The sequence below is a fragment of the Bradysia coprophila genome, chromosome II (genome assembly GCF_014529535.1).
Source record: "Bradysia coprophila strain Holo2 chromosome II, BU_Bcop_v1, whole genome shotgun sequence".
NCBI classification, from domain to species: domain Eukaryota; kingdom Metazoa; phylum Arthropoda; class Insecta; order Diptera; family Sciaridae; genus Bradysia; species Bradysia coprophila.
Window position 1 is genome coordinate 13,021,920 of NC_050735.1, and position 23,160 is coordinate 13,045,079.

Sequence of the window (23,160 nt, forward strand, 5' to 3'; positions counted from 1 at the left end):
TACCCATGTAGTCGAAGACAATGCCTTTGAACGACGAATTTAGGGTCTTCATTTTATATGCGATCATTGCAGGCTCACTTATGACTGCGTGCCTGTGGAATTTAATGGCGATTAATTTTATTGCCTTAGGTCGATTTGATATGGAGATTTTCATCGAACCTCTGCATAATTTTCGATCCTTCCAGTCTCATGGCCAATGATTGATAAATGTAGAAGGTGAACTTATGTTCGATAAATTCGTCAATCGTTGTCAGTTCCACCGTCCTCACGTCCCTTTTCAGTATATCAAACACTTCTCCCTGATACAAACTTCTCATGATCAGCGTAAAGATCAAAAACTTGGCCAGCAGAAATCGAGGAAAGTTACTCCGCGGTAAGATTTTTTGCGTTCCACCCAGGAAAACGTTGAACACATTTAACACGCTGCCCTTTACATTACTACCAATCACATAGTCATGAACGACCTTCGGCGTAAATTCCAACAGTTTCACAATGGAACACGCTAGCAATGCAACCGCTCCGATTGATATCCACGAAGCGAACGTGAATGGAAGAAATATTTTCGTCATCGGATCAATCAAAAACGGCGGTGGCACAACGAGAATAAGTTTATCGGAATGAACGATTCGGGTAGCGCTCATCGCTTCGACTCTCGTTCGTTGCAATGATCCGAAAATAAAATCAATCTCATTCTCTATCACTCTCTTAAGCATCGCCGTTGCGGTTTTGTTCGGGTAAATTACACCGGTAGCCTTTTCGTACTCGAAAATGTTTAAAGTAAAGTTCAATATACCGCTGAACATTACACAGAAATCGATATTCATTCCGGTAAATCTGTTCAATCCACTCTCACTGTTATTAACTAAAACGCCGGGACTGTTCTCATAGCATCCGAACCGTAGCGGACAACGATTCAGTTGCTTAAACTTTTTCGGAAAAAATTCGTTTGTTGTCCAATTCATTATGGTTTTATCGAATTGATTGACCCGAATGGGATTTGTGTTGTTGCACGATCCATTGGAAAAAGGTTTGTAAGTGAAAAGCGACACCAAGTTTGACGAATTCGGACTGGCAACCAGAACATTTACGTTGTAGATGTATGCTTTCCAGAATGTTGAGAACACACTTTCAAGTTCTTGTGCATCAATCACATCATAAATGATAATAAAATGTCCGTCGTACAAGAAGAGTTCCGGTTGGATTTGGACAAAAAACTTCTCAAATTCAACGAAACTTCCGCAATGCAAAATTGATACGTCGATTTTACGTTCCTCCAAATTCAATGGTGTCTTCAGGTCGTGCACTATCACTGTTAATTGTAGATTGTGAGATCTAACAAAATAATCCAGAATTTCACTGTCCAACTTAATTACAAGCAATGTCGTTCTCTTGCTTTCTTCAATTAGTCTAGAAAGCATTATGGTCGTTGCAGTATGTTGCTCAATTAAATGCAAATTTTCTTCTACCATAAAAGAGAATGCACAGACCAGCCATAAATGAAAAAAGCATAAAATTTTCAAAGCCATTACAAAAGCTTTTTCACTATTGAACTGATCTTAAAGTTACGATGCCTTTTCTATTCAGATTTTTAGGCAACGATAGCTTTTCGCTAAGCATTTAACATCCATTCACTGACCGGTAACAAGACAATACTTCAACGGTTGACTATCTATTATTAATTAATTGATTTTACTCGAAACATTTTCCGTTTTGCCTATTGTTTGGACGTGGAAAAATTCTTTTCATTTTCCATTATTTTCGACTGTCCTATTCTAATAAATTCTATTGACTATATTTTATGAATGGTGTCAATTTGACCGAATATTGTTGCAGTTGTTCAATGGCCATAAATATTAAATGATCAAAGGAATATTGCCTAAACCAGCAATGCGTGACTCACACTCAACTTACAATTTATTATGTAAGCACAGATTTTGGTATTATTTTTCACCGAAATAAGTCTATCACAACACTCTTGCAAGTCAATTTTTGTACTGTGAATTTTATATTGTTTTCGGTTGTGGAATCGAATATCAACAGTCCACAGATTATCCACACAACAAAATCTGTGATGGAGTTCAAATTTGTATGGTTAAGGTTACTGAGCCCAGCAAGGAACACAATCACCGAGTGAATCAGATATGTTTTACTCGACAAAGAAAAGTCAACTTTGACAGCATAAAATAATGCCCTGTTTATCTCCCTAGGGAAACACTACGATCACGATGAGTAAAATTATTTTTACGCGTTACGGCATGTTTCATTTTCATTTACATTGCCTAATCACGTAAAGCATTGTACTTACGAGGTTCCAAGTTGTTATTTGACAAGTGGGGAATACAGCCCTCCCCTTCGGGTCGGGCTGTAACACCCCACTTATCAAATACACAACTTGGAACCTCGGAAGTAATATACTATTACCAAATATGCTAAGACAACCATTAAGACGCGGTATATGAATAGCTGAGAAAATTAGTGTGTGGACTGGCCTGCCAACTGTATTACTCTATTTATCGTTTAGCTTTCTGCGCTGAATTGACACAAAATAGTACTCAGCAACATGTGTTGTAGTCCGACATGTTGTATCATAGCAGCTATCTAGCATCGACACAACACAAAAATTATATCAAGACTTCTAAGTGAAAAAATATATTTGTTTTGGGTCAGTGCTTGAGAGCTGCTATGATTGTGTTGTGTTGAATTGAAACATGACAACGCATTAACTTGGGATGGGCTGAATCCTGACATTTTCCTAAGGCCAAAATGTCTTCCCATGGAATGACTTTAGCTTACAAATCAGGAGACAGATTGAACCGCTTAGAATGCCCTTTTGTAATACCACAATTCAACGTCCAAGCATGTAGCGCAGCAACTTTAATTATGTATAAAACAAGAACCTTTACTAGCGTATATCATAGCAAATCAACATGCAGTATTTTAAGAAATCAATTAGGTTACGATATAATAAAGTGTTGTGTAGTTGCTGTATTTTTATTCAGATTTATGAGGGCGACAATGTTGGATATCGTACGCACGTAAATGTTTTCTGACGAAAAAAAAAAAATTCTGTAAGCGGTCGCTTTCTGACAATAGAGTTCTTGTTTACAATCGTCTTCGACTTGGTCTTATTAGTCGCATTTTGTTTGAGAATTTTTAAAGAATCTAAATTCTTAAAATTTCTAAAAATTCTCAAATTTTGGAAATTTTAAGATTTGTAAAACAGTTTAAACACTGACTTGGGCATAAAATGTACCGTGACCTACATCTAATTAATCATATTTTCATATACGGTGGAAGAAATATAAGAAGTTTCATTTTCAACAATTACAATACAGGCTAGTACACAGTTCGTGAAAAATGCATGCAAAATCGACCTCTGCAAAATGCTTGCAAAATATGACACAAAATGTATGAGCTATCTGTCAAATATTTTGCAAGCTCGGTGTAAACCTGATGTTTACTCTGTGCTTGCAAAATATTTGACAGATAGCTCATACATTTTGTGTATGAGCTATCTGTCAAATATTTTGCAAGCTCGGTGTAAACCTGACGCTTACTCTGTGCTTGCAAAATATTTGACAGATAGCTCATACATTTTGTGTCATATTTTGCAAGCATTTTGCAGAGGTCGATTTTGCATGCATTTTTCATCACGAACTGTGGGTTGTGATTTTCGCCATTTTAAGAGGGAGAAGAATGACGTTTCAGGTCTATGACGCTCAGTAAATACACAATTTGTGAAACTATCAATGTTTCAGGCATGTAGTATACGTTGAATAAATTGGTTTATTGAGTCTATATCTCAATTTCAATAGATCATTGAAGTGAAAAATCAAAAAGAAAATGTTGACATTGGTGCTGGCGATCAGTTTCGACGGTCAAACCATGCACTTTCATCAAAACCCATCGACGTTATTCATTCCATACGTAAATGTCGTAACGTTGGTAATGCATTTGAATGAATAGCGTCGATTGGATTTTGTTTTGTAAACTATTGACAAATCTTCAAAGACATGACTTCTTGAAAACATTTTTTTCCAAAGACCTCAATTTTCCAAACTCTTTAAGATATTCCAAAAATAGCTGAAATTCTTTAAAAATTATTGAAGTTCCTAAAATCTGTAAAAAATTCCTAAAATAAATTACTAATATGCCCTCGTCCTGGATGCTACGGTGCATTCATAGAGTGCACGAGACGAGGTAGGTTTTTATTTATACAAACGGTAATAAAATCCCTCTCGAAAATTAAAGCGAATTTATATGATGATAGCGCTATAGTGTGCAATTTCTGAGATATTCCAATCATTTTTTGCCTTATAACCAAACTAGCACTGTTTCCCGGCCTTCGGCCGGGTCGTACTGTTCCCAGGGTTATTTATCAAAATAAAGTTTACTTACTTGGTTATCAACCCTACGTGTCGTATTTAGAAATTATCTTTACAATTCTGGCTTCGCGTTCTGAAATTTAATTCTACGCTTATCGTGTTTCGATATTTAACTCTACACTTCCAGCTTTCCGGGATTCAACTCAAAGTTCTTGCATTCAGAGATTCAACTCTACGCTTCCAGTTTTCCAAACTTCGAATTTGAATTCTACATTTTTAATGTAATCATAATCTCAATCCTTAATTTCGTTTCTCTTTCAAAATCATAATTTTCATTAATTATCACTCTCTTACTTTCTTTTTTGCTCTTTTTAATCACACAAACGAAAATTATCAACAATCGTTTCTTTAAGTAAATTCTAGACTAAACAAAGTTTCATCGATTAAAATGTACAAGGACGCCATGTTTGATTTTGCAGTTAGCTATAGCATTTGTCATAAAATGAAATAAAACTTTTTCCCTCACATCGGCTTTCCTTTTCACCTCTTATATCTGACAATTACCCGCACTACATTCGGCCGGGTCGTACTGCACTGTTTTCTCGCTTGATATATGCACTGTTTCAACCGTATTTATTTTGATATAACTCAACTGGTATTTAAAATAGTACTAATACTTTAGGTAGCGTTAACATTCCGATTCCTGTAATTACCAGCAATCGTTCTGTTATTCTTAATTTTACTGATACCAAAATCATCAATCAATGTCTACATGAAATTGTTCAAAAAATTGTACACTTTTTCTGAAAACTGATTTAGTTTACTTTTTCGTTTTTAAGTTATTTTTTCTTATGTAATAGTTTGCAGAGATTGTTGGTTTTCTGCATAAGATGTTCAATAAAAGTTTTAAACAAAGATTTTTTAAGACGGGACAGGTATCTTTGACATGATTTAAATCCTTCAATCGGGCGCTACAAATAAGCGCCATAATTTCATTTAAATATTCATAGCTAAATGTGTCAAAGCTTAACCAAACACAACGTTCAATTCAAGACAATCGTTACATAAGGGGCCTTTGCAGTTTGGGCACTATTTGAATGACCCCTTAAAATGCTTAGATATTTTTATTACTTATAGTAATATCTGACGTTGGACAAACATTTAGCAATAATTTTAGATTTTGTTTTGACGCGTGCGAGAATTACGTATGCTGCCTTTCGAACTTTACGTACCGAGGCGAAGCATATAAATCTGTTATAAAACTCATCGTAAGTTATTGTTTGATTTTTGACTTCGACTAATCCTCGGGTCAAGAAATTTCTCACGAAAAGACGGTTTCCTTCATCTTACTTCTCCTCACTCTTTCAGACAAAATTTCCGAAAATTCTGTAATAAATTAATGCTAAAGGGTAAGAGATGCACACAATGATTCACAGCTTAAGAATTTGATTTTTAAGGTTTGTTTTATTCAGTTACTTTGAATTGAATTTTAATGTTTGATAGAGTTTTAGTAATTTATCCCTCTATGAAGCACACTTTGGAGAAAAGATATTTATGTCCTGAAAACTTTTTGAAAAACGCACTCTGATGTCTTGCCAGCTAATTTATTTGAGGTCAATTTTGACAAACCGAATGAGGTCCAGATACTGTTTTCGAAAAATGGCATTGGAGAGCGTTTTTCAAAATCGTCCTCGGCGGCGTAACAAGGTGTGCCGTCGGATACCGTTTTTAAAAAACGACTTCGGAGGGCTGACCGGTTGAATTCTCTGATTTTGGAAAACGGTCTCAGAGGGCTGATCGGTGATACATCGGAGGTCGATTTAAAAAAAACGGCCTTGGAAGGCTGAGCGGCTGATCCGTCGGACGTCTATTTTGCAAAATGGCTTCGTAGGGCTGTCCGGCTGGTCCGTCGGATGTCGTTTTTAAAAAACGGCCTCGGAAGGCTGACTGGCTGATCCGTCGGACGTCTATTTTGCAAAACGGCCTCGTAGGGCTCTCCGGCTGGTCCGTCGGAGGTCGATTTTAAAAAACGGCCTCGGAAGGCTGACCGGCTGATCCGTCTGACGTCTATTTTGAAAAACGACCTCGTAGGGCTGACCGGCTGATCCGTCGGAGGTCGATTTTGAAAAACGACCTCTGAGGGCTGACCGGCCGACCCCTCAGAGGTTGATTTAAAAAAATGGCCTCGTAGGACTGACTGGCTGACTTCTCGGAGGCTGGGTGCCCCCAGGTGCTCCGAGGTGCGCCGAGGTGCTCCGTGGTGCTCCGAGGTGCTCCGAGGTGCGCCAAGGGGCGTCGTGGTGCACCGACGTTGGGTTTTATATGTATAGATGAACTTTCAATCATATTTTACACAATCTGCGTATAAGTTTTTAGTTTGAGCGATTAAATTCATTTACATTATAATACTAACTAACTGTGAGCGCTACACTTACTAATACTACAAAGTTTTCTTTAAGACTTGATGTTTCTCGGTGTAGCTTAACTAACACTACGTCGCGTCGTCGTCGTGAAGAAAAACGAACACTTGCATTTTTGTGGATTTGGAGGCTTGTTTTGCTTGTTCTTATTATCCACACACATTCAAAAACGATATCGTCCGCCGGCAGTGTGTAGTGTAGTCATTACATTTATCATTTCAATTTATTGTATGTTCGGTCGTTCGCTGTGCTGTACGTATAAATTGTATAGTGTGGATTCGTCCAATTAAATTTTATTTAGTTTTATAAACGTCGCAGAGTTGTTTTGCATTTTGTAAAAAAATTTCAATTCAAATTTAACTAAACAAAATGTCACTTTTACGTATCGTAAGCAGTGAGGTGAGTGACTAGACAATATTACCATGATTATATTCTCGATTTAGCCACATCAAAGCATTATAAAAGAACTTTTGAGTATTAAAAATTCTCGAACAAATAACTCGAATCGAATAAATTAAACGGCGAGTTGGCAACAATATCTCGTGTTACCATTCAATTTTACCAACAAAACAGATCTATAAATAGCCTGCGTCTTATCACTTCAGCTGGTTTAGATAATACGTTTTTGTGGTGGAATGAGGTGTTTCTGATGAGTATTGATGATATGGATGTAATTTACCGGAATTATGTAATGTGTTTACACACACGCCATACTCACGAGTATCAGCCTGTATTGTGTGGTTCGTTGGAAAACTGCAAAATATAGTTTCCTGTTTTCAATTTCCTTTTTATCATAAAACGATGTCTCGACTGATATATCCACGTACACCACTACATACCACGCGAAACAGATTTATATTGCTCTTTATTTGTCGCATCGTCGTCATTTCAATCAACAATTCAAGTTTAACTACAATTTGTTGTAGAATAAACCTCCAAGGCTACATACAGCGCAAATGCTATTAATGAAATAATTGCCAATTTATTGGAATCAAGAACATTTGCGAATATGTTCAGCGAGTCCGCACCTTACTATGGGAACACTTTAACTTTTGTATGAGAATGGCGCTCGAAAAACTCGAGTTCTGAATGGAAATAGGTCGACTGGATCTGACTTGAACCTCAAATGACTTATCTGATTCAGTTCCTCTCGAGATCAGATTTCTAGAAATAAGAACCTTTCATCACCTGACTGATTCTTGAAAAGCCTGCCAGGTTAGGTGACAGAAATTCGTGAGATTTCGATGAAATTTGCCAGGTAATCCTGCCCTGGTTTCAGTTGATTCCCATATTATTGACAGGATTCAGATCTATTTAGGTCAAATTCTGGTTCAGGTTCAATTCCACCTGACCTCATTCCTATCCCAATTAGAAAGAGTCGTTCAATATATCTTGCAGCTGACCTGCAACCGTCACAATCGTTTTGTAAAAAGACCTGAATGAAAATGCATTCATCAAATGCAATGCGAATTTTTTACAGCTTCGCCATGCCATCCAACGGAACTATTCCAGTTCAACGGCTCCCACAACGAAAATGTTCATCGATGGTAAATTCGTCGAATCCAAAGCCACAGAATGGATTGATCTTCATGATCCGGCCACAAACGATGTGATCACTCGCGTACCAAAATGCACACAAGGCGAAATGGAACAGGCCGTCGAGTCATCGAAAAAGGCTTACAAGGTGAGATTCACTCAATCGGATGGTTCGATACTGTTTGCAATCCAATTTCTAATTTCTTTTTCAGTCATGGAGTCAAACATCGATTCTGACGCGCCAACAAGTAATGTTTAAGTTGCAACAAATTATTCGAGCCAATATGGGTGAACTGGCGAAGAGCATAACATCCGAACAGGGAAAAACGTTAATCGATGCTGAAGGAGACGTACTGCGTGGACTACGTAAGTTCAATTAACGGAATTTTAGTCTCAATCCACCATCCGCATTAACACAGATCAATTAACAAATATGTAGAGGTCGTCGAGCATATGTGCAGCATAACAAGTCTGCAAATGGGAGAAGTTGTGCCAAACATCGCCAAAGACATGGACACATACTCACACACGCTGCCATTAGGTATGTTAGTCATTCGAAATTTCTATCGGTCAATTCAAACGGTGGAAGTCTGTGACACATTTTCTTCCCTTTGACTCTTATAGGTGTAACTGCCGGAATTACTCCATTCAATTTCCCAGCAATGATTCCGTTATGGATGTTCCCCGTTGCCATTACATGCGGCAACACCAGCATTATTAAGCCATCGGAACGGGATCCAGGTGCGACAATGATGTTAATGGAAATGTTGAATCAAGCTGGTTGTCCACCGGGTGTTGTGAATGTGAGTTTAATGGAAGAATTAATTTCGTATGGCTCCAGTTAAGATGCCAAATCATTTATGCATTTACTGTAAGCATCTTGTCGGTATCTCCATGTCGCTGGAGTATGAGAAAAAGAAAACAGTCGGCAGTTACATAAAAACGGATTTGTTTTAAACGAAAATGTTCTCTTATCATCTCGTAATCCAATACCACATGTGTGCTTTGCGTAGATATTCGAAAAAAATATTTTATTTTTTATCAATTTGAGGGTCAAGTGTGATTAGACTTGCTATCGGGGAACGTATTAGAGTAAGCGCCCTGATGTTGAAAATTCGCTTGACCAAATCCGACGAGATGTTGCTGGTCACATTCGATAATTAAAGCAAAAGAATGAAACTATAAGACTGCAACGAGTTATAAGGCTAGGCTTAAGGGTAGGGTCGTGCAAATTTGCAGTAGAAAAATATCTTGAAGCTTTGCTGTGCTACACTAAGAGAAAGAGAGATAGAGGCATTACTGACAGTTAAAATTCGTCAGAAAATTAGTTTCATTGTGGGGTTCCGTAAGCTACTAAAAAATATCTTTTTGGCTGCCCAATGCGCTGCGGAAGGCGACCAAAACATAGCGAAAAGGCTTCATTACATGAAGAATATTTTCGGTTTATTTTACGTGAATTCCTTTCACATGCTGCAGGCTGCTTCGTAATTCATTACTTCGGAAACACTCATGTGTTTTGAGCAGCTTGCACTTGTAACAGTAACTGTTGCTTCAGTAACTGTTGCTTCAGTAACTGTTGCTTCAGTAACTGTTGCTTCAGTAACTGTTGCTTCAGTAACTGTTGCTTCAGTAACTGTTGCTTCAGTAACTGTTGCTTCAGTAACTGTTGCTTCAGTAACTGTTGCTTCAGTAACTGTTGCTTCAGTAACTGTTGCTTCGGTAACTGTAGCTTCTCTGACTGTTGCTTCGGTAACTCTTGCTTCCGTAACTGTTGCTTCGGTCACTGCCTCCGGCTATATACAAATGATATTCATACAATTAGCGTCTACTTGGTGCTTGCGTACCCCAACTCTTGCCATGGAACAAAACTAATCCATTTTCTATTCAATTCTCCCAGGTCATTCATGGAGCACACGATTCCGTAAACTTCATCTGCGATCATCCCGCCATCAAAGCGGTATCGTTTGTTGGCTCCGACACAGCAGGCAAATACATTTACGAAAGAGCCGGCCGAAATGGAAAACGAGTCCAAAGTAACATGGGAGCAAAGAATCATGGTGTTATAATGGCTGATGCGAACAAAGAACATACGCTCAATCAATTGGCTGGCGCTGCTTTTGGTGCGGCTGGCCAGAGATGCATGGCATTGTCAACAGCAATTTTCGTTGGTGATGCTAAGAAATGGATTCCAGATCTCGTTGAACGAGCGCGCAAATTGAAGGTGAATGCTGGTCATGTGCCCGGCACAGATATTGGACCGGTTATCAGTCCACAATCGAAAGAGCGAATTTACAAATTGATTGAATCAGGAGTGAAACAAGGCGCAAAATTGGTGCTGGATGGTCGTGGCATTAAAGTGTCTGGATTTGAGAAAGGCAACTTCGTAGGTCCGACCATTCTCACCGATGTTCAACCCAGTATGGAATGTTACACAGAGGAAATTTTCGGCCCGGTGCTCGTATGCTTAACCGTGGACACATTCGATGAGGCCATTGAAATGATCAACAACAATCCGTATGGTAATGGAACGGCCATCTTCACAAACAATGGTGCCACAGCTAGAAAATTCGTCAATCAAATCGATGTGGGCCAAGTGGGCATCAACGTACCGATTCCAGTTCCATTGCCGATGTTCTCGTTTACTGGATCACGTGGCAGTTTCTTGGGCGACAATCATTTCTATGGCAAGCAGGGAATCAAATTTTATACACAAACCAAGACTGTTACGCAATTGTGGCGAGAGGGTGACGTTACACACTCCGATGCGGCTGTAGCTATGCCAACAATGAAGTAAATTCGATTTTTTTTGCTGGCTGCCTACATCTTCCATTTCGAACACACACACAACGTGCATTTATTGATTTTTAAGTTTAAGAGAAAAATAAAATGAAGGGCCGCTAAGTCGTCCTTTTGTTGAAGTATGACTGGTTTTTCCCTCTTTGAGTAAATACTGAGTTTCTCATGTCATCCGAAAATTGAGCTTTCGTTTTTGATATATATGGATGACTGCCCGTTGGAAAATTAAAGTGTGACGCAACTTCAAATACAAATACATAGTACCAACGCACTTCATGAATGTGTGGTACTCTGAATGGGGTACTGAAACTTGGCAGTGCGAAACCCAACTTTAAAACAATGTAAAAAAAACCATTGCATACACTCTATATCGCAAGTGTAGACTATGATCTCTTTTGCTTGAATCACGTTGATAGTAGACGTACTTCGACTTATCAGGTGTATTAGCATCGTTCAAAAAGATTCGTCAGAAATGGCAGATGATGAGGTAAACTACAAAATGAGCATTGGAGCAAGTAATGTCTTTGAGAGGTGATTAATAAGGGGAGACGGCCTGTTTTTATTACTAGTTTCACCCACGAGAAACATCATTTCATTCATCCTGCTGTAAAGTAAAAGAACTCGTGCTAAACACCCTCCATTCAACAACAGCACATTATCTTATTGGCGAATAATGACCAAGACAATTTTTGTATTTTTGAAAACGGTGAGCTTGACAAAATTTTAAATAAAAAAGCTCTTGCAAATTCACTTTTCCTGTTAGTGTGTCCGCTAAGGCAAAAGATTGTGCATATTGAAGTAAAATTGATTTTATGATTTTATTATGATCTGTATGGAATGCTGATTCCAAAATCATCAGGGGCAACTCCGGCAGCTCACTCGTTCCGCCTGGAGCGGCCGTTATGTCACCTTGGCTTCACTGAATTTTCTTGCCTATTTCCAAACAGATATCGATGTGGAATAAGCTGTAAAATATTCTTAAATGTTCAAATTTTTTTTAGAATAATTTTTTTGTTGACAAAAAAAATCCAAAATTGCCGAAAAAATGGCGGAAGTTGGAGGTTCATTTTTTTCGGGAAGTTTGCAGCCAATTCAAAATCCTATAAATCCTTTTAAAAAAAATTAAATCGGTCAAAAACTTCAATACGTATCCCGCCTAGAGTAGGGACCAGACTGGGCAATAAAGAAAAATTACAGGCGCGTACAAAAAAAAATATTTTTATGACTTTTTCTAAAACAGGGCGACTGTATTTTGTCCCTATAGGGATATATTGCACTGTCTGGTCCTGCATATACATATTCACTACAAACTCGATTTCGTGTGTCTTGTATTTTCCACACCTCAGGCACATTCTTTCTGAGGATTCATGAAATCAAAATTATACCGAAGTTTTGAGGGTCCTGTGCCGCCCTGAATTGATCACTCAACCACTTTTTTTTATCTTTTTCCTTACAGCCTAATCCACTTCCTTCAAAACAATACAAAACTGCACATTTTTGAACAGGAATTGCGTCTTCCGCAAGGATTACTATTGAGGTGCTTTCTCCTTTCGAGTAGCACGACTCTGGGTCGTTTCAGGTTCAGCCAAAAAACCAATTCATGTTCAAATACGTCGTGTGGTGTATCGTTGCAAAGGTGATGAAATACAGTTTCAGATAAAATTAAATTTTGGGCAGTAAAATAAATTGAGTGCGCTACAGGGTGGTTCAAAGTTCGCCGAGATATTTCGGTTTTTTCGTATTCTGGGTACCTAAACATTTTTCGAAAATAAAAAAAAAAATTGCAGGAGATACTTATGTTACCATTACATGTCATTTAAAAACCAAATAACTAAAAAAATTGACAAATTATTTTTGACACTTTTTAAATACCCTATGAAAAAGTGCACTCTAGGCGGGATATCTCTTGAAGTTTTTGACCGATTGAAATTTTTTTAACGCGTAAAGTATAGGATTTTGAATTAACTGCAAACTTCCGAAGAAAGTTTTCGGGATTTTTAGTATTTCGATAGGATTTCAAGGTTTTAAGCAGAAAAAAAATTAACCTTAAACTTCCGCCATTTTTTTTCGATCATTTTGAATTTTTTTTGTCAACAATAAAATAATTCTAAAAAAACTTTGAACATTTAAGAATATTTTCTCAGCTTATTCCACATCGATATCTGTTTGGAAATGGGCAAGAAAATTCAGTGAAGCTAAAGTGACAACGGCCGCTCCAGACGGAAGGAGTGAGCTGTTGCAGTTGCCCCTGATGATTTTGGAATCAGCATTCCATACAGATCATAATAAAATCATAAAATCAATTTTACCTCAATTTGCACGATCCTAGTGTATTTCCCAGCCTAGTATTTCCCACTATTTGCAAAAATGTTTGTGGGGTGGGGTCGAGACAGAACTTTTTCGTTCCGGGACAAGGCAATGTCAACGGTAAATTTTAAAAATAATTGACAAAAACGAGTCATCTCCATACATTTTTGAAATTTTCCAGACAATCGTCTCTTTATTTTTAATCGATGGACAACATGACTCTAATGTGAAAAATCGTTCTACTGTGTGCCTTGCGGTGTGTGATTTTATTTATACCGACAACTTAGTCCTAAATTTTGGCACGCGCTTCGGTACTTCACGTCAGTTTTAAAAATAAAACCAAAGATTTTAGGTGCATAACGCAAAACAATTTTCTACCTAGAATCATGTTTTAACTCATACAACGAAAAGGTCATCTATGATGATATAGGCAAGAGACCAAGTTATCTATTTTTACGAAAGCATTCGAATATTTTCTATGTTCTTGCTAAGTAGCGTGCCATTTTGACATATTTTTCAACGCTTTGCTCTTATTCCCCGAAGAGATTGTAATTTTCTTGAATGGAGGTTATTTCCTCGTTTGTCCTTAGAAGATGGCACCCACTTACTGAAGATGATAAAACTTCGGTAAAGGTTTCTTTATAAAATCGTTATAAGTTCCTTCATACCCAATAAAAGATTTGCTCCAAGGTTCTAGCTTAGCTGTTACATGATGCATAAATTTGTTCCACTACACCACCGACTACATGTAAGTTTCTCGTAGCTTTTCTTCTCTGTACATAAAACTATATATAACCCACCCAAGCCAATACAAAAACCGAAGTCATCAAAGATTTGTATGAACTATGTCCTAGATGTCGCTACCAACTTAATTTTTGTCTCGGCTAATTGCATTTTCTGAAATATGTTATCGCCTAAGAAACTCGGCACCTATTCGAGATTTGATTTCGTCTGAGGGCTAGTTGAAATGCAATGGAAATTATTTACTTTCAGTGGAAAAATTTGTGTTGAAACGATGATTGAGAATAAATTCCAGTCCTGATTTCAAGAGCCAAGCTGATACCAAAGCTCACCGAGCTGTAGAAGAACGAAAATCAAACAAACAAAAATGATATTGTGATTTATGGTGAAATATTTTTTTTTATTGATTCTAGATCAACTAGGTAAAGTGTGCATACAGTATGAGTGTCTAATGCTACATTTATTTCGCAAAAATAAAATCCAACAAAATCACATAATCATGAAAGTTAGTATTTTACATAAAAAGGGATAAAAAGATGAAAAGTAAAGTTTTAGTGTGAATTTTGTTGATCCGAGGCGAAGCCGAGACTTTTCATTTTTATCCCGAGTTATGTAATGCTTTTGAAACTTAAACCAATTTTCTTGCTTTCCCTAGGGTTTTAATAAGCCATTTTCAAACCTAGTGAAAACAAACCTAAGTAAAACAAAATTAATCAGTAGTCGATCTCAAATATTTTTCATTTTAATGTAAACCATAAATCAGGGCACTGTAGCCAAAGTTACAATGACATTTATATTTACTAGCGTATGGTTCTACAGATCTTGCTGAGCCGTCCGTTTCTGAGTAGGCAAGTTTTTCGCATTTCTTAAATAGACCACAGCCGACCGTTGAGCAGCCCATCGTACACTTCAAAATGCACGTTTTTTGACCCGTAATTATTTTACCATGAGCACTGCACGCAAATGTTTCAGCAACATCATCAGTTTGCAGTTGTACGAAGTCCCGGTCGGCAACTACCAATCCAATGGAGAATAGGATGAAGGCGATCCTAATTGACAACATTTTTCAAAATTGTAAAAATAATGGTCTTCAAGTGATAGTGTCAAAATCTTACTGTACTGTTCAGTTGATTGTCACAAGGTTTTATACCTTCTGACACCATATAACGCGAAGACTGATTATCGCAAAACTCTCTCCGAAAACAATCCTTCAATGTTGCAATTTTAATGAAAACAAGATAAATATGAACTGACCTTTTGCAATTAAATTTTCATTTCTTCTTATTCGTAAGTAAATTGTTGCTTTATTAGGCAAACAATGACAATTTTGTTACATATAATCTACATCAACACACTTCAAGCAAAAGTGATCGTAGTCAACAGCTGTCAAATAGAGTACTCGGCTACCCAACAAAATTCATGCAAAAAAAAACCAAGGGCTTTAGCCCGACATACGTTTACTCATCGAGATATCAAATTATTTCACGTGCATAGTACGGTGTTTCACTTTACGAGCGAGAGAAAGTCGCTCAATAGGCTATGAGGAAATTGCGTTTTCTTGACGAATGCTCGAATGACATTTGTAGTCAGAAAAGTCCAGCACTTTCTCTACCGTGGGGAGAATATAAAACTTTTCTCATTCGAACTGTCACTTCGTTTATGTTATCGTAAATGGTATGACGAATCGATGTTTTCTTTTCGTGGAGAAAAACGACAAAACACAACATGCACGCATGAAAAACGTTGTGCTCACCTCTGCAGAAAATAGTAGATTCCAACTCGAGGAAAATTGAGGCAAACATCGCTCGTGTTGGAATTTCCTATTTTCTTCCACCGGTAAACAAAAAACTTTTTCTCAGTGAGAGAAAAGGCACATTATCTCCCTAGTTAAGTAATAGTAGATTACTGCAGAGACAATGTAAATTGGACATGGGAGTGCATTGCATATTAGATGTTAATTCAACGTACCGGTTGCCTGTCGTTAAAATACTATTATTTAAAGTACCACTCATTTAGTGCGTTGTCTACCTACATAACGAACAACCCATGTAGGTTAAGTTGGAACAACATGACTAGCTAGTAATTTGTGTAGGCACAAGAAAAGCGTTCTGAACGGGAATAGATTAAAGTGATAACCCCAAAAAAATATTTTGATGGCCCCTTTAATTGTCAATAAATACTCTAAATAGGAAGGTAACATCACCAATAATGGTTTTGATAACCCCGCAAGATGATCACCGCAAAAAAGAAATTGTTTGTTTTCTAAAAGCAAAGATAAATCTTAGTTCGAAGTAAACAGCAATAGTACGTTATCATTGGCTCGGACTACAAAGTTCTGATTAGCTAAAATAAAAATCTGGATCATTGACCGACCACAAAGTATTTTCCTATTTTGAGGACATCAATTTATTTTATTACACTGTCCGATTTTGTATACAAAGTGTTTGCGTAGAGATCTGCTTTGCCAATACACAACGGAAATTTTCTCATATCAATTTTTGACAAGTATAAACTGGAAATTATCTCATATCATCCTGCCAAATAACGATTTACGATTCGGGATTCATGTCGCAGGTGGGCATATGTGTGTATACGCCACGCCACTGATATTTATCAATGTTGGTAGTTTTAAAGTGGTTTGCTATGAAGTTTTGTGATGGAATTATACCCATCAAACCACCGGAAAATTCTATATTCACCGCAAATACATTTTATTTTCACTTCTTCATGAATTTTTAAAGGTGTGGGTGTCACAAAAAAATCTTTGCCATAGCACGCCTTTCATTTTTTGTTGTTGTACACCCACATGATCTGTAACACCTAAATCCCACCGTCAAATCCCTCGATGAGCATCAGATTTTTTTTCGTCCGGAAATGACTGAGACAAAGCATTCTGATGCTCATTGAGCGATCTCTTGCCCCACTATTCTATAAATACCTTATTCCGTTGAAAAGGTGAGATAATTTCGATTTTTTTTGGTTTGGTTTTTTATATAATGACCCGACCAATGACACCATATACAACGAGGTTCTTATCACAGAGAGAGCACAAAGAACAGCTCAATGTTCTAAATCGAAGTGAAAGCAAGATAAGAAGGAGGTAAAGATGACCTTTTGCAGTCAACTCAATTAGAACATTTCAATTTGTGTACACAAATAAACCAGTCAGATAATTTAACTTTATAAAAGATGATGTGTTTTTCAAAAATAAGCTCAGAGATTCGCAACTTTGTGTTTTCATAACAAACAACTCAACCGAATCCACATTATTATAACCAGTTTGATAATTTTTGCGAAGAAAGAAACCATGCAAACAATAACATTATGAAATTGACCGAAGGATTGACGTCGGTTGATATTAGTAAGCATTGAGATTGCAGCCTTCGTTTGATTCATGACCATCTCAATAGTTACACCCAATTTTCTATTATGTATGGAATTTCTCTTCGAGACATAGACCGAAAGGTTTCTGACCAATATCAATATCTGATTTATTCGCTCACGATCAGCTTGAACCAAGCTACTTGATAAATAATAGAAATCTACTTGTTTTTAATTTCCCTAGGATCGAAAATGGCTTATTACATTAGGGAAAACAAGAGAATTTATTTGGGAAATCACAGCTTGTAAGTTCCACGCGAGGTTCCACGTATATGAAGATGTTTTTATCGTAAATTTATACTGTTCAAGAATATGGAAAAACCTCCTAGTCTAGAAAGCATCTGGAACATCTTTTTGCTTCCCCAAATGTCAGTTAAGACTATTCCGGCTACCGGTATTTGTTTATTCGAAATAACATTCAAAGTAAGGCGAATTCGAATTTGAATGCGTAAACAGATGGAAATATAATCTTAGACTAGAAATGGAATTAAGATCGAGCTGTTCAGCATAAAATATGAGCAATGGAAAAATGTTTTTCTGTGCCTTAGAATCATAATTCGACGTATTTCGTCACTGCACCTACGATCGAAAAGTGATTGCTAAGAAAAGCTGAAATTGTTGTAATGTTTTTATTTTGTTTTTCGTCTCATTATGATCCTTACGGCACAGAAAACGTAGTTCGTGACTCGTGACGAAAGCACAATTTTTTCAGGACACGTCTTAAGCTTGTCCTAACGAGGCGAAGCCTGAAAAATTCTACTTTTCGTCACTTATGACGAAAAATACTATTTTTTTCTGTGCATAAGGTACCGTTGGTGTGTTGTTGTTTACGATTTTGATGTGTTTCTTCGCTGCAGGTTTTACGCGCGGAAACTTACCACTTGACTGTTTAATGTAGCACATTGCATATTGGTCGATCATTTCTAAACACATTAACATCAGAGATAGAAAACCGAGGACTGGTTCTGATTAATAAAAAAACAAACATTTCTCCGGCAAACCATCTACCTGAGTATGTTCGTATATTACATTACAAAATAATCTCATTCTTTTGATACTCCTCCAGTCACAACAGAATAATACAGGACCTACTATAGAAATGAACTTTCAGTTTAATTTTTCATTTACAATAAACTTGGATTCTGAATTCTTTTTCCAGACCTGGAAAATCTGATAAACGCAATGGAAGAATGTAGAGCTCTCATGAGCTGCCTACTTCTTTTATGAACGTCCCCATGGTCCCCATACATTTCAACATAAATAATGTTCGCTAATGTCTGTGAAACTATGTGACATTCTTAAACTAACTGAACGAATAAATGACTAGAATTAGCTGTTATAAGTATAAAGAGTGGAGACCATCTACAATCATTTCCAGACGTAAACAGTCGCTTTTGTTGTTGCTAGTTACTACACACCTTCAATTTTGTTTTATTTACATTGGGCACCGTTGTTGCTTTACAAAGAGGTAAATAATGATGGAATAATAGATATATTCCGAATTCAATTCTACATTAAAAGTGTTTCCCACACAGGACAGGGTCTTAAACGATGCGCTGCTTCGTAGGGAGTGTTTTAATTTTAGCTGTATTAAGTATTTTGTGTAAACAATGTGTGCCGTGTGCAACAGGAAAAGCGACCGAATCCCATTCAACTGAAGCGACAATAACATTCGAAAGATCATGTACTAGTGACTCCGATTGTAGATTCTCATCAAATGCGAAGGTCCGAGATCAAATTCAAATAGCATGCAAACAAGGAAAATGTCATTGTGAAAAACCATTGCGCTTACTTCAGGATGCAACAGACTTTCCAGTACATTTTTCGGATGGTAAGTGTATGGCTAGTTTTGATGCACCTTGTGGAACAACAGATGGCATAACAATTGTGTGTGAGGGTGTAAAAACGTGCATCGAAGGAAGATGTCGATCAGAAATTCGATCACGAACGAAGAACGATTTGTGTAATGAAGACATTGACTGTCAAGAAGGACTAAAGTGTATTGACAAATATTTTGAATTTTTTCCAACTGCATTTTGTCAAGAAGCATAAACTTTGAATAAAACAATGATGACAACTTACTTATTGTGCGAGTATTAATTAACCCATAAAGCTCAATGAACGACAACACAAGGTATGGTTGAATGTCACACTTTGTATGTATAGCACTCATTAGAGATGAGTTTGTTTATACGAAATCTCTATGTCCTCTGGTTTGTATAAACAGACCATTCCTGGTTTATACTTTCATTGATAAAACTGACCTCGTTTCCGGTTGTATGTATCTCAAATACATTTTGCCACATCTGTTTAACGGTGAGAACAGACTAAAAATTATTGAGGACTTTCTTGTTGTGAAATTTTTTAAAATAGTGAAATCTTTCATGAGCATGCTTGATTTCCACTTACCAAAAGTACTTCGTGTGAGAGACAAAATTGATTTTCTTCAATTTTTGCTTTGTTTACTTGACAGCTAGCTCTCACACAGAATACTTTTTGTTGAGTGGAAACCATACTTTATTGTTCAATTCGTGGTCTAAATATCCTATTAATAGTAGATTACATTGGATGCTGTGAAAGTATTTCATTACTTAGGGAAAGAGTTTTGTGATAAATGCAAACTCACAAATATTAAGAGTCATATCGCCAAAACTTCAGGTGATTTTTTTAACTTTGGGAACAAGCCGTCTCCGATTTTAATGAGTGATAGCTCGTTGGATTCGTCTTTCAATTCTAGGAAACACGTATCTTCCACTTTTTCTAAAAAAAATTTGTTTTCTGTGAAAAGTGTTTAAAAGTGATCACATGTCAGAGGGTACCGAAAACAGTTTTTCGACAATAACTCAAGAAAAAATTATTTTTCTTCCTGAAGTACCAAAACCGTCACATTCACTCACCAAATTTAGTACCGAAAGAGCTACATTCTCCGACACTTTTTTCTCTCAATTTTCATTCCCGCTTATGTCATTTTCGATCCTATCTTTATTCTTTCCCAAATGTGTCATGTGATATAATGAAGTCAATTTAAACTCAAATCCAGCAATTTATTGTGTGAACTGCAATAACATACACTAATTTATGTTCAATATTCATTCTGTATTAATATTAAGCGTTGCTTCACTACATTTCGAATTTCGAAGAGTATTAAATATGATTTTCTTGTTATAAAGAATGCACTAAATGATAATGCTACGCGCGTATGCATTAATTGGTATTGCTACGCGCTGAACGAAAAATGCTGTACGGTCAACAAATGAAAACAACGACATTAAATTTTTGTATGTTGTTTTGTTCGGAATGTGACTTTGGTACTCCAGGAAGAAAAATAGTATACATACCACGGATCAAAAAGGTGTGTTTTAGACCACGGTGGTGAAAACGTCCAGGGATGGAGCGACGCGTCGCTATGTCACGAATATATCTGATTCCGTGTTAGTAATATCAAGAAAAAAATTATCAAATTTTTCTCGGAGGATTTTAGTCAAATAAAATGTTAGCGTATAGCAAATGACCTCAGGACTCCGGAACAGTAATTAGTTTTTCAATTGGACCAATATTTGCTACGTGACAGAGTTTGGAAAAACGATATGATCAAGTGGGAGCGAACGGTTTTCCAAACTCCTATCACGTAGCAAATATTGGTCCGATTGAAAAACTGATTACTGTTCCGGAGTCCTGAGGTCATTTGCTATACGCTAACACTTTATTTGACTAAAATCCTCCGAGAAAAATTTGATAATTTTTTTCTTGATATTACTAACACGGAATCAGATATATTCGTGACATAGCGACGCGTTTTTGTATTGATAACGTAAAAGCATAGTAGACGATAAAAAATGACTGCCATAGTGCCGTTCCTGATGCTATTCCAGCTCTAGAGCCCTCGGAAAGAAGGAAAAAATTTGCATTTTGGCACCAACTTTTTTTCCAACACTTCTGTGGGCTTGCAGCACAAAAGTACTGGGTTCATTTATATGTGGAACGATAGTGGGTGACGCCAACTACAACACCCCATACTCAGTTCCGCGGAACAACGAAGCTGCAGAGAAGGAGTACTCTCCGAACATTCACTATATTTTTAGTCATAACTCTCGTGGATAAACACGCACCAAGCAGTGCGTATACTCTATCTGTAGGTCTTTCCAAGGCCGACATTCGTACAACATTACAATAATTTAAAATAATTTTTTCTTGAGTTATTGTCGAAAAACTGTTTTCGGTACCCTCTGACATGTGATCACTTTTAAACACTTTTCACAGAAAACAAATTTTTTTTAGAAAAAGTGAAAGATACGTGTTTCCTAGAATTGAAAGACGAATCCAACGAGCTATCACTCATTAAAATCGGAGACAGCTTGTTCCCCAATCACCTGAAGTCTTGGCGATATGACTCTTAACATGAACTAAAATCGAAATCTTACTCACGAAAAACAAAACACAAGATTCAAACACCAAATGGTCTTCATTAAATCAACACAAAATTCATTTGCACAATGAAAATGATAACATTCATGTTATGTACCAAGAGCTCGTGCAGTAATAGGCCTGTTCCAAGGTTATTTAAGCTGTCAAAGACAAGGCTGTAAACTTTGTAGAGGTCACGCAGATTTCCATTTTATTAGATGCGCGGGAACACACCTCTTCTGAAGATTTTACATACAAAAAGAATTTACCACATCGTCACGGGGACGAGAATCGTCAAAGTAGGTGAATTTTTGCATGAAATCCGCCATTTTATCGTCATCTGTGGTGTGACCCAAGGCTGTATACTTTGGGGAGGTCACGCAGACCGCCATTTTATTAGATACGCGGGAACACACCACTTCTGATGATTTTACATGTAAAAAAATTCACCACATCATCAAGACGACGAGAATCATCAGAGTAGGTGAATTTTTGTATGAAATCGGCCATTTTATCATCAACTGTGGTGTGTAACCCGCGTATCTGTATCTGCGTGACCTCCCCAAAGTGTACAGCCTTGGTGTGACCCGCGTATCTGTATCTGCGTGACCACCCCAAAGTTTACAGCATTGGTCAAAGCGTCATCCATAGAGCCATATAACCAAAAAATTAAATATTGTTGACAAATTGTTCGCAAAAGCGTTGAGGTCATGGCTCTGTGGATGCTGTCGTTCGTTTTCGGCTTATCAAAAATAATTTTTACCGTACTTCGTTAAGTTTAAACGGTTTAAACAGTGAATTTTGACAAGCTTTTCATAGAGTGTTATGGTCAGAGCGAGAAAACTGAAGACCAGCTAATTATAATTTGCCTTGTGGAACTTGTCAAAGCATTTCCTTCTCTTTCAATATGTTCGTTATGATGTGAGTGAGAAGACCAAAGACCCAATATCAATCGTTCAAATTTATTTGATTGCGTCACTAGAGCGAAATATTTTATCTTAAACTTTAAATGGAATTAAGAGTTAGCTCTTCAATCATTAAACTTCAATGCTCTCTCATCAGTGTAAAAATAGGATCAATTGAGAAACGTGTCTCTGTGTTTGTTGTTAACGATTTTGATGTATTTCTTCAGTGCAACGCGAGGAAACTTCCCACATTGCATATTGGTCGATCGTTTCTAAAAACATTAACATATTTATCAGAGCTGGAAAACGAGTTCTGATGGTAATGAGTAATAAAAAAGAACATTT

The 23,160-nt window shown here is 37.0% G+C and overlaps 2 protein-coding genes and 1 long non-coding RNA gene across 3 annotated transcripts; 2 read left to right on the top strand and 1 right to left on the bottom strand.

Annotated features, from left to right (window-relative positions):
- Positions 1-125: 125 nt before the first annotated feature.
- Positions 126-1,418, bottom strand: LOC119083410. The gene has a single exon (XM_037193162.1). It carries the CDS (start codon positions 1,416-1,418, stop codon positions 126-128), a length of 1,293 nt encoding a protein of 430 aa, XP_037049057.1.
- Positions 1,419-6,937: 5,519 nt separating this feature from the next.
- LOC119083591 (probable methylmalonate-semialdehyde dehydrogenase [acylating], mitochondrial) lies at positions 6,938-11,155 on the top strand. Its single transcript, XM_037193363.1, has 6 exons — positions 6,938-7,144; positions 8,226-8,429; positions 8,494-8,647; positions 8,721-8,822; positions 8,906-9,084; positions 10,179-11,155. Exons 1-6 carry the CDS (start codon positions 7,115-7,117, stop codon positions 11,073-11,075), a joined length of 1,566 nt encoding a protein of 521 aa, XP_037049258.1. The 5' UTR covers positions 6,938-7,114; the 3' UTR covers positions 11,076-11,155.
- Positions 11,156-18,855: 7,700 nt separating this feature from the next.
- Positions 18,856-19,587, top strand: LOC119083771. The gene is made up of 2 exons (XR_005088936.1): positions 18,856-18,974; positions 19,042-19,587. It is a non-coding gene; the product is annotated as an uncharacterized LOC119083771 (long non-coding RNA).
- Positions 19,588-23,160: the final 3,573 nt, after the last annotated feature.